We start from the raw sequence: 12,994 nt of genomic DNA, 5'->3' as shown, positions 1-12,994 counted from the left end.
CTTGCTTTATATATAAAGAGGTTTATAGTAGAATGTATATGTATGCGTGTGCATATATCATGTACATACCCACACCTACACAGCAGCTCTTAAGTTTAACCACAATGGGATAATTTGTTGGGTAATTAATTTGTTGGTTACTTAATAACTCCTGGATGAGTTACTTGTCTAGACTATTTGGAAGAACCTACACAAATCTTCAGATGTGTGATACATTAGCAATAGCAATAGCAGTTAGACTTATATACCGCTTCATAGGGCTTTCAGCCCACTCTAAGCGGTTTACAGAGTCAGCATATTGCCCCCAACAACAATCCGGGTCCTCATTTCACCCACCTCGGAAGGATGGAAGGCTGAGTCAACCCTGAGCCGGTGAGATTTGAACAGCCGAACTGCAGAACTGCAGTCAGCTGAAGCAGCCTGCAGTGCTGCACTCTAACCACTGCGCCACCTCGGCTTAGAGTCCTTGTGCGTAACACAGAAAAACACAACAGTGTCCATTCCAGTAGAAACCGATTCTGCTCCAGATTTTACCTTCAGCATGGCAAAAGTTTAGTTTCACTTTCCCAGGAGCTGGGGATTTCTTTAAGTTTCTCTTTTCTTTTCTTTTTTTTCAGCAGGCTGTGCCAATTAAATGAATCTCTTCTCTTTGTTTTAAGAGGAAAAAAATAAATAAAAAAGCAATCAGTAATTTTTTAGGAAAAAGAAACGAGTTGCTTTCCATTCCACACCTCATAACAATACTGCAATCGTAAGGTGAGGAATTAATAAAAGGGTGTGTGTGTGTTACATTTCTGGCTTTGTTCATCACAACAGATACAGAAAAGAGAGAGGATAACAGAGTTGGAAGAGACCCTCTAGGTCATCTAATCCAACCCACTCTGCTCAAGCAGGAAACCCTATACCAGGGGTGTTAAACTTGCAGTCCATGGACTGGATGTGTCATGTTCTAGCCATACCCACCCCCAGTTTAGTGAAGGGGGAAAAGTCACGATAGGTCACGGGATGACAATTTGACACCCCTGTCCTATAACATTCCAGATAAGTGGCTCTTCTTTGTGTGTGTGTGTGTGTGTGTTGAGTCTTTTATTTTCCATTTTCATAGCATATAATCACATGTGTACTTTTACATAGTCAATATCATGTTGTATTATTAAGTAATTACATCAATTCATCTTACCATCAACTACCAAAGAAAGAAAAAGAAAAACCCAATTATTGGCTCTTCTGCTCTCCATACACCACATTTATACCTTATCCAACACTTTCTTCCCCTTCTCTCCTCCCCCTTTCTACATCCTTTCTTCCCTCCATCATTTTCTACTCTTCTTCCCCTTCCTTTCTCCTCCTCCTCTCTCCCCTTACCACTCCTCAATACATCTCATCTTCCCCCTTCACCCTCTCTCCCATCCCCCTCTTCCTATCTTTCTTCTCTCCTCTGCTTCCCACTCTTCTACATCCTGTCTTCCCTCCACCATTTTCTACTCTACCTCCACTTCCTTTCTCCTTCTCCTCTCTCCCCTTACCACTCCTCCTTATACACCTCATCTTCTCCCCCACCCTCTCTCCTATCCCTTTCTTCCTATCTTTCTTCTCTGATTCCCACTCTTCTACATCCTGTCTTCCCGCCATCATTTTCTACTCTACCTCCCCTTCCTTTCTCCTCCTCTCTCCACTTACCACTCCTCCTTATACACCTCATCTTCCCCCCTCACCCTCTCTCCTGTCCCTCTCTTCCTATCTTTCTTCTCTCCTCTGCTTCCCTCTCTTCTACATCCTTTCTTCCCTCCATCATTTTCTACTCTACTTCCCCTTCGTTTCTCCTTCTCCTCTCTCCCCTTACCACTCCTCCTTAATACATCTCATCTTCCCCCTTCACCCTCTCTCCCATCCCTCTCTTCCTATCTTTCTTCTCTCCTTTGCTTCCCACTCTTCTACATCCTGTCTTCCCTCCACCATTTTCTACTCTACCTCCACTTCCTTTCTCCTTCTCCTCTCTCCCCTTACCACTCCTCCTTATACATCTCATCTTCCCCCCCTCACCCTCTCTCCTATCCCTTTCTTCCTATCTTTCTTCTCTGATTCCCACTCTTCTACATCCTGTCTTCCCGCCATCATTTTCTACTCTACCTCCCCTTCCTTTCTCCTTCTCCTCTCTCCACTTACCACTCCTCCTTATACACCTCATCTTCCCCCCTCACCCTCTCTCTCATCCCTCTCTTCCTATCTTTCTTCTCTCCTCTGCTTCCCACTCTTCTACATCCTGTCTTCCCTCCACCATTTTCTACTCTACCTCCACTTCCTTTCTCCTTCTCCTCTCTCCCCTTACCACTCCTCCTTATACACCTCATCTTCCCCCCCTCACCCTCTCTCCTATCCCTCTCTTCCTATCTTTCTTCTCTCCTCTGCTTCCAACTCTTCTACATCCTGTCTTCCCTCCATCATTTTCTACTCCACTTCCCCTACCTTTCTCCTTCTCCTCTCTCCACTTACCACTCCTCCTTATACACCCCGTCTTCCCCCCTCACCCTCTCTCCTGTCCCTCTCTTCCTATCTTTCTTCTCTCCTCTGCTACTCTTCCTCTCATTCATTTGGTGTATTTCAGCTTCTGAGCAAACGGCATTCTGTGTTGGTGGTATTTATAATTCCATTAATAATAAGTGGCTCTTCTTGAAAACCTCCAATGATGAAGCACCCACAGTTTCTGAAGGCAAGTTGTTCCATTGGTTGATTCTTCTCACTGCTAGAAAATGTCTCTTTATTTCTAGGTTGACTCTCTTCATGATAAGTTTCCATCCATTATCTGTCAAGATCCATCTGGAGCTTGAGCTAATCTAGGGCAGGAGGTCCCGTGCCGTCCACACCCACCCAAGCTCCACGAAGGGAAAAAAACATCACAATATGTCACATGATGGCAACGTGATGCTGTGAGTTTTGACACCCATGATCGAGGCTGTTGGCTCTTCCTGCCAGCTTAATATCTGCAAATTTGATAAGTTCCCTTTCTACTCTATTCTAAGTCTTTGAATCAAACACTTTGGCAACCTCATGAGAAGGAAGGACTCAGAGAAGAATTTAATGTTGGGGAAGATCAAGGGCAAAAGGAGGTTACGACAGAGAAGGAGGTGGCTGGATGGAGTCTCCGAAGCAGTAGGCGTGAGCTTAAATGGACTCCAGAGGATGGTAGAGGACAGGAAGGCCTGGAGGAACATTGTCCATGGGGTAGCAATGGGTCGGACATGACTTCCCAACTAACAACAACAAAGTCATTGAAGAATACTAGGCCTAAGATGGAACCTTGTGGTACCCCACTACTTACTTCCCTCCATGTAGATGTAGTACCATTAAGTACTACTCATTGAGAACAGTTTGTCAGCCAGTTACAAATCCATTTGGTGGTGATGCTGTCCATCCTACATTTTTCTAGCTTATCAAGAAGTAGGTTGTGGTCTACTCTGTCAAATGCCTTGTTGAAGTCTAAGCATACTATCTCCACAGCATTTTACTGGTTTACTAATTTAGTCACTTTGTCAAATAATGAAATAAGATTGGCTTGGCATGATCTGTTTTTAACAAATCTGTGCTGGCTTCTAGTTCTGGGTTTTGATGATCTTTTCCAGGATCTTCTCGGGTATTGATGTTATTGGTTAGCCTGTAATTTCAGCCTTAGCATCCATACTCCAGGCAGCACTTGGTCCTTCTAACCTATTGTATCATCTTCCTTTAACATCACTAATACCAACTCAGAATGCTCACAAAAATGAACATGACTTAGTCATCACCACCACCACCATCACCACATGGAATCAAATGGTTGCACAAGAATGAAATAAGATTTGTTTGGCATGAACTGGTTATGATAAACCCATGCTGGCTTCTGGTTATAAATTTGCTTGCTTCAAGGCGTTGCTTGATTACGGTAGTATTAGTAACAATTAAGTGTGTATTATTTTTCCAATTTATACAGCCACCTAAAACAAGTCCTCCAGGTGGTGTACAAATATTGGATAAGGGCCAGAAAGACTGGCTTCAAATCTAACCTTAAGGCAAGAGAAGTCATTAAGAGATATAATCTACCATTATAATCTGTAATCTACCTGCCAGGAACCGCTTGGGGAGGGGACGGAATGTAGAAGAGAGAACTGCTTGGAAGAAAAGCAGGATAAAAATTTTAAGATCTCTGGAGCCATCCAAAAGGTTATTTAGATTGTGCACCCTAAAAAAATAACATCTTCAGACCTATTCCCAGATGTGCAGTGCAACACACACGCACACGCACACCTGCTATTCTAGAATAGAATAGCAGAGTTGGAAGGGACCTTGGAGGTCTTCTAGTCCAACCCCCTGCCTAGGGAGGAAACCCTACACCACTTAAACAAATGGCTATCCAACATCTTCTTAAAGACTTCCAGTGTTGGGGCATTCATAACTTCTGGAGGCAAGCTGTTCCACTGGTTAATTGTTCTCACTGTCAGGAAATTTCTCCTTAGTTCTAAGTTGCTTCTCTCCTTGATTAGTTTCCACCCATTGCTTCTTGTCCTGTCCTCAGGTGCTTTGGAGAACAGTTTGACTCCCTCTTCTTTATGGCAACCCCTGAGATATTGGAAGACTGCTATCACGTCTCCCCCTAGTCCTTCTTTTCATTAAATTAGACATACTCAGTTCCTGCAACTGTTCTTCATATGTTTTAGCCTCCAGTCCCCTAATCCTCTTTGTTGCTCTTCTCTGCACTCTTTCTAGAGTCTCCACATCTTTTCTACATTGTGGCGACCAGAACTGAATGCAGTATTCCAAGTGTGGCCTTACCAAGGCATTATAAAGTGTGGTAACACCACGTAATCTTGATTCTATCTCTCTGTTTATGTAGCCTAGAACTGTGTTGGCTTTTTTGGTAGCTGCTGCACACGGCTGGCTCCTATTTAAATGGTTGTCGACTAGGACTCCAAGATCCCTTTCACAGTTACTACTATTGAGCAAGGTACCACCTATACTGTACCTGTGCATTTCATTTTTGTTGCCTAAATGTAGAACCTGACTCTTTTCACCATTGAATTTCATTTTATTAGATAGTGCCCAATGTTCAAGTTTGTCAAGATCCTTCTGTATCTTAAGCCTGTCTTCTGGAGTGTTGGCTATTCCTGCCAGCTTGGTGTCATCTGCAAATAGGATGAGTTCCCTATTTATTCCCTCATCCAAATCATTGATGAAGATGTTGAAGAGTACTGGGCCTAAAACAGAGCCTTGGGGTACTCCACTGCATTCTTCCCTCCATGAAGATGCAGTTCCATTGAGGACTACACGTTGAGTGCGGTTGATCAGTCAGTTACGAATCCTATCTGGTGGTGATGCTGTCTTATCCATATTATTCTACTTTATCTAGTAGTAGGTTATGGTCTACCTTATCCGAGGTGGCGCAGTGGTTAGAGTGCAGCACTGCAGGCTACTTCAGCTGACTGCAGTTCTGCAGTTCGGCTGTTCAAATCTCACTGGCTCAAGGTTGACTCAGCCTTCCATCCTTCCGAGGATTGTTGTTGGGGGCAATATGCTGACTCTGTAAACCGCTTAGAGAGGGCTGAAAGCCCTATGAAGCGGTATATAAGTCTAACTGCTATTGCTATTGCTATTGGTCAGCCAGTTATGAATCCTATCTGATGGTGATGCTGTCTAACCCACATTCTTCTACTTTATCTAGTAGTAGGTTATGGTCTACCTTATCAAACACCTTACTGAAGTCCAAGTAAACTATATCGAGGGCATTCCTCTGGTCCGCTAATTTTGTCATCAAAGAATGCAAGAAGATTAGTCTGGCAGCCGTTATTAAACACAGAAAAATGCAAGCAGCCTCCAGTCCTTCCTGTCGGTTCCACTGAGTGTCGTGGGTTAAACTTGAGCAGATTTATTCCCCGATCTTGACGTTATTTACCCCAAACCGGGAAAAGCCAGCCTGATCCCCTTAACAACGACGGAAATCAGAAGAGATGGAAATCGATTCCGCTCCAGGCTTTACTTTCAGCAGGGCAAAAATGTAGTTTCGGTTCTCTCAAGTTCACTGGATCGCCTAAGTTTCGTTTTTCCTCCCCTCTCCTGCTTTCTTTCTGACCAGGCGGGTGACCGTGTGGAGCAACAGATCCTCTCCTCCCGCTCTTCGCCTTCTGAAATTTAAGGATCGTCATTCCTTTAAGAAAAGGAGATTCCGTGGGTTTTTCCCCCTTCCAAGCCTGATAATAAAACTGCAATTATGAGGTAAGGAAACAGATAATAATAGAGGGAGATCATTCTTCTCCTCCTCCTCCTCCTTTGCTCAATGTCGGGGTTGTTGCATCCTGTGGGGTTGTGTTTTGTTTTGTTTTGTTTTGTTACATTTCTTGCGACTGTGTTGTGGTTGGATTGTGGTTCCAAGTGAGCATCCTTTAAAGCAGTGGTCTCCAACCTTGGCAAGTTTAAGACCTGTGGACTTCAACTCCCTTTATTTATTTATCAGCACAAATGCAACACATACATACATACATACATACATACATCAGTCTGTCTCTATTTCTATCATCTCTATCATCCACCTATCATCTATCTCTTTCTATATCTGTCTATCTCTATTCTATCTATCTATCTATCTATCTATCTATCTACCTATCTATCTATCTATATGCTGATGAGAGCTAAATAGCTTGAAATAGATCAATACTAGTCTCCCTTTATTTATCAGCACAAATGCAACACATACATACATCAGTCTGTCTCTATTTCTATCATCTATCATCCACCTATCATCTATCTATCTCTTTCTATATCTGTCTATCTCTATTCTGTCTGTCTGTCTATCTATCTATCTATCTATCTATCTATCTATCTATCTATCTATCTATCTATCTATCATCTATCTGCTGATGAGAGCTAAATAGCTTGAAATAGATCTATACTAGTCTCCCTTTATTTATTTATCAGCACAAATGCAACACATACATACATACATACATACATACATCAGTCTGTCTCTATTTCTATCATCTCTATCATCCACCTATCATCTATCTCTTTCTATATCTGTCTATCTCTATTCTATCTATCTATCTATCTATCTATCTATCTATCTATCTATCTATCTATCTATCTACCTATCTATCTATCTATATGCTGATGAGAGCTAAATAGCTTGAAATAGATCAATACTAGTCTCCCTTTATTTATCAGCACAAATGCAACACATACATACATCAGTCTGTCTCTATTTCTATCATCTATCATCCACCTATCATCTATCTATCTCTTTCTATATCTGTCTATCTCTATTCTGTCTGTCTGTCTATCTATCTATCTATCTATCTATCTATCTATCTATCTATCATCTATCTGCTGATGAGAGCTAAATAGCTTGAAATAGATCTATACTAGTCTCCCTTTATTTATTTATCAGCACAAATGCAACACATACATACATACATACATACATACATACATACATACATCAGTCTGTCTCTATTTCTATCATCTCTATCATCCACCTATCATCTATCTATCTCTTTCTATATCTGTCTATCTCTATTCTATCTATCTATCTATCTATCTATCTATCTATCTATCTATCTATCTATCTATCTATCATCTATCTATCTGATGAGAGCTAAATAGCTTGAAATAGATCTATACTAGTCTCCCTTTATTTATTTATCAGCACAAATGCAACACATACATACATACATACATACATACATACATACATACATACATACATCAGTCTGTCTCTATTTCTATCATCTCTATCATCCACCTATCATCTATCTATCTCTTTCTATATCTGTCTATCTCTATTCTATCTATCTATCTATCTATCTATCTATCTATCTATCTATCTATCTATCTATCTATCTATCTATCTATCTATCTGATGAGAGCTAAATAGCTTGAAATAGATCTATACTAGTCTCCCTTTATTTATTTATCAGCACAAATGCAACACATACATACATACATACATACATACATACATACATACATCAGTCTGTCTCTATTTCTATCATCTCTATCATCCACCTATCATCTATCTATCTCTTTCTATATCTGTCTATCTCTATTCTATCTATCTATCTATCTATCTATCTATCTATCTATCTATCTATCTATCTATATGCTGATGAGAGCTAAATAGCTTGAAATAGATCTATACTAGTCTCCCTTTATTTATTTATCAGCACAAATGCAACACATACATACATACATACATACATACATACATACATACATCAGTCTGTCTCTATTTCTATCATCTTTATCATCCACCTATCATCTATCTATCTCTTTCTATATCTGTCTATCTCTATTCTATCTATCTATCTATCTATCTATCTATCTATCTATCTATCTATCTATCTATCTATCATCTATCTATCTGATGAGAGCTAAATAGCTTGAAATAGATCTATACTAGTCTCCCTTTATTTATTTATCAGCACAAATGCAACACATACATACATACATACATACATACATACATACATACATACATACATACATACATACAGCTTCGCTGGCTGAGGAATTCTGGGAGTTGAAGTCCACAAGTCTTAAAGTTGCCAAGGTTGGAGACCACTGCTTTAAAAGATCAGGGCGCCTTAACTTCTTGGTTTCTTGTCGTTTTTATCTCTGGGACAACAGCCCTAAAAGGAAGCCTCCGTCAGGAGGGAACAATCTTGCCCATCACGTTAGGGGTTTTCTAATAAGGTACCGATGAAAGAAATGTCCTTCTGGGTTCGGCTCCAAGTGAGGAAAAAATAAGGTGACCAGATTTTAACATTGGTAAAGAGGGACATCATTGACGGGGGGCGGGGGGACAAATTTTTTCATAGAATGCAAAAATAGTATTGTAATATATATATATTTTAATTTCAACATAAGTACAATTTACAAATATAATACATTAAAAAAAAATTCTGGAGGCAATTTCCTACACTCAGTTTCTCTGAACTGTAACTACGGTACTTCCTACTTGGTCTCAAGTTTCAAGTTAAGCTGGGAAACAAGCGAGCAAACAAGCCCATCCCTTCATTTCCTTGTGCTGAAGTGGTGTGTTTTACCTTAACTTTCTTTAATTAGCTCTTTTCTTCTGTTACAGGAAACATTTAATGACATGAAACTTTTGTCCTGTTGAGCCTAAATTGCAGTTAGGAGCTGGCTTGATTTTAAACAACACAATGTTATTTTGGATGCTCCGGAAGGCGTATATTAGAATAGTATAGAATAACAGAGTTGGAAGGGACCATTGAAGGTCTTCTAGTCCAATCCCCTGCTTAGGCAGAAAACCCTACACCACTTCACACAAATGGTTATCCAACATTTTCTTAAAAACTTCCAGTGTTGGAGCATTTACAACTTCTGGAGGCAAGTTGTTCCACTGATTCATTGTTCTAACTGTCAGGAAATTTCTCCTCAGTTCTAAGTTGCTTCTCTCCTTGATTAGTTTCCACCCATTGCTTCTTGTCTTGCCCTCAGGTGCCTAGGAAAATAGTTTGACCCTTTCTTCTTTGGGGCAACCCCTGAGATATTGGAAGACTGCTATCATGTCTTCCCTAGTCCTTCTTTTCATTAAACTAGACATACCCAGTTCCTGCAACCGTTCTTCATATGTTTTAGCCTCCAGTCCCCTAATCATCTTTGTTGCTCTTCTCTGCACTCTTTCTCGAGTCTCCACGTCTTTTCTACATCACCAAAACTGGATGCAGTATTCCAAGTGTGGCCTTTCCAAGGCTTTGTAATTAACACTTCACGTGATCTTGTTTCTATCCCTCTGTTGATGCAGCCTAGAACTGTGTTGGCTTTTTTGGCAGCTGCTGCACACGGCTGGCTCATATTTAAATGGTTGTCCACTAGGACTCCAAGATCCCTTTATTATGTAAAAGGGACTAGCTTGGCCTTCTTAATGGCCCATTGACAAAGCAGGAAGCTTCAGGCAGCTATTCTGTCTTTTAAAACATGTTTTTTTTTCTTTTCACATCCAGAGAAATATTCTGCCTTTTCAATATTTCCTAGGATATTTCATTTTTTCTGGGAGAGGGCTGGGTGATAACTTCCCACAGTATAAAAAACAAAGACCCGCATTAGTTTTTCCCACGCCCAGCTGTACAAAACGAAGCCCGCGTTTTGTTCTATCATCCTCCTAATCCTAGAAGTTCACAACTCTTTCCATTGGACTTCATCTATGCATTTCTTGTCTCTTATGTTCTGCAGTTGTATGTAGCTATTTCTAAAGTTTGTAGCACTGTTTTCTTACAGTAGCTATTTCTTACTTCTTTTAAATCATTCATTTTCCCTCAATCTTCAGCTCTTGGAGCCAATCTCAATCAGTTTGCACCCGAAAATCCTTTTCACTGCTTTTCTGTCCCCCCAATCATTCACACTACACCCATCCATCCATCCATCCATCCTTCCTCCAACTTATCCATCTCTCTCTCTCTCTCTCCCTCCCTCCCTCCCTCCCTCCCCCTCCATATCTATCTATCTATCTATCTATCTCTATCTATCTATCTATCTATCTATCTATCTATCTATCTATCTATCTATCTATCTATCATCTATCTATCTGCTGATGAGAGCTAAATAGCTTGAAATAGATCTATACTAGTCTCCCTTTATTTATTTATCAGCACAAATGCAACATACATACATACATACATACATACATACATACATACATACATACATCAGTCTGTCTCTATTTCTATCATCTCTATCATCCACCTATCATCTATCTATCTCTTTCTATATCTGTCTATCTCTATTCTGTCTGTCTGTCTGTCTGTCTGTCTGTCTATCTATCTATCTATCTATCTATCTATCTATCTATCTATCTATCTATCTATCTATGCTGATGAGAGCTAAATAGCTTGAAATAGATCTATACTAGTCTCCCTTTATTTATTTATCAGCACAAATGCAACACATACATACATTCATTCATACATACATATATCAGTCTGTCTCTATTTCTGTCATCTCTATCATCCACCTATCATCTATCTCTTTCTATATCTGTCTATCTCTATTCTGTCTGTCTGTCTGTCTGTCTATCTATCCAGTCATTTATCATCTACTTTTCATCCAGCTTATCCATCTATATCTATATTAATCTCTCTGTCTGTCTCTCTATATATCTACCCACCTGCATGCCTATTGTTGCCGGTATTCGCACCATTACATCAACCTGTCCCACCCAATAAAGAGCGAGGGTATGTTGAGTTTCCTGTCGGTTAAAGAATCCCGACTTGGGGTGGTGGTGTCCAGAAACAGAATTTTCTCTGCCATAGAACACTCTCCCCCCCCCCACCCTATGAGGTGGGCCCCCATTCTTCTGGCCATCCAGAAAAGTGTAAAAACATGGCTCTGCAGCAGTGGTGGGTTTCAAAAATTGTTGGAACCTACTCTGTGGGTGTGGCCTTTGTGGGAGTGGCTTGCCGCCCATGTGACCGGATATGAAATTATGAATTAGTACTTAGGTTGGTCCAAGTAGCTATTCAGAAACTCTGGCATTGAAGCATGCAAGTCTTAAAGCTGTCAAGTTACAAGATCCTTGCCAGTGGTGGGTTTCAAATTTTTTTGGAATCTCTTCTGTAGGTGTGGCCTGCTTTCCGGGTCCACTGGTGGAACCTCTTCTAACCGGTTCGGTAGATTTGACGAATTGGTTCTACCGAATAGGTGCGAACTGGTAGGAACCACCTCTGCTCTGCAGCCTTGCTTGGTGCTCACATAGGAGCATGCAATGGGATTGGCTCCTGCCCTGAAAGTCACTTTCACCCTCCTTTTTTAATTAACTCTCTCATATTTAATTTGAATCGTCTTTGCCTTTTAATAAAATGTACGTATTGTTTTTACGGTTTGATGTTTCATCTATATACTGCCAAGACAGTATACAGTTTTAAAATATGATAAATCTTAAAACACAACGCTGGTTGTTCTTAATTGTTGATGGAAAATGGGAAAAAAAGGTAAGAAAAATTAATCAGAGGGGTGTACCTTTAATGTGTTTTACCGTCGTGGTTGGTGTGGCTAGGTGTGTTAATGAAATCCTGAATATAGAAGGAACAGTACTGGGAGAGGGGATTGTGACTATGCAGGCAACTCCCATCTTTTTGAAGTTGCTTTTGAGCTAAACACTCAAGTCTACCATCTAAATGGCATTCATGGCAACAGCCGCAACAATACTCCCATTCAGACTTCTGGGCTTTGAAAGAGCCGAGATGGCGCAGTGGTTAGAGTGCAGTACTGCAGCCACTTCAGCTGACTGTTAGCTGCAGTTCGGCGGTTCAAATCTCACCGGCTCAGGGTTGACTCAGCCTTCCATCCTTCCAAGGTGGGTAAAATGAGGACCCGGATTGTTGTTGGGGGCAATATGCTGACTCTGTAAACCGCTTAGAGAGGGCTGAAAGCCCTATGAAGCAGTATATAAGTCTAACTGCTAAATACTGATTGGAAAGTATGGAATATTTTACCAAGAAGATGATGAACAGAACAACAGATGCTTTGTGGGTAAAAATGATTATGAGTAATTTTAAAAAATACTACAATTGGCCTGGAAATGTTTATAACTTATAAAGAAATTACTTCTTCCTCTTTATACAAGTATTATCAATTTTAATACTTGATTGTCTTCTTTTAAAATACAACAAACGGTATCGTCCCCCCATATTTTATCTCCTATGTATAAACAGATCCTCAGAGTAGGGTGGGGGATGATGACCCCTTTATGGCTTACGGATTTATACTCCCAGAATTCCTGAGTCAGCCATAAAAGGGCCTTGATCAGCAAAGTCCCTTGAGGGTTACCAGAGATACCCATATTTCTATTTTAACCATGATCAAATAAATCAACCTTGAATTCCTTTTACAACCTTGATCTCCTTCAAATAATGCCTAGATCCACGTGCCACAGGTGGCGCATAGAGCCATATTTGCCGGTACCCGAGCCATCAGTTCCAAAGCACATGCACACACCGGCCAGCTGATTTTC

General features: G+C 40.6%; 2 protein-coding genes across 2 annotated transcripts in view; both read left to right on the top strand.

Annotated features, from left to right (window-relative positions):
* Positions 1-627: 627 nt before the first annotated feature.
* Positions 628-12,994, top strand: part of LOC116518787 (interferon-induced protein with tetratricopeptide repeats 5-like) — a 31,652-nt gene continuing 19,285 nt past the window's right edge. Inside the window, exon 1 of the mRNA XM_032232317.1 lies at positions 628-756. The gene's annotated coding sequence lies outside the window, so the exon portion shown is untranslated. The remainder of the gene's footprint in view (positions 757-12,994) is intronic.
* Positions 5,741-12,994, top strand: part of LOC116518786 (interferon-induced protein with tetratricopeptide repeats 5-like) — an 11,232-nt gene continuing 3,978 nt past the window's right edge. The window contains exon 1 of the mRNA XM_032232316.1: positions 5,741-6,243. Within this exon, the coding sequence (XP_032088207.1) occupies positions 6,239-6,243 (5 nt within the window). The 5' untranslated portion in view covers positions 5,741-6,238. The remainder of the gene's footprint in view (positions 6,244-12,994) is intronic.

The sequence above is a fragment of the Thamnophis elegans genome, chromosome 15 (assembly GCF_009769535.1).
Source record: "Thamnophis elegans isolate rThaEle1 chromosome 15, rThaEle1.pri, whole genome shotgun sequence".
NCBI classification, from domain to species: domain Eukaryota; kingdom Metazoa; phylum Chordata; class Lepidosauria; order Squamata; family Colubridae; genus Thamnophis; species Thamnophis elegans.
Note: the sequence above shows the minus strand (reverse complement) of the source record. Positions and strands in the feature narration are given on the sequence as shown.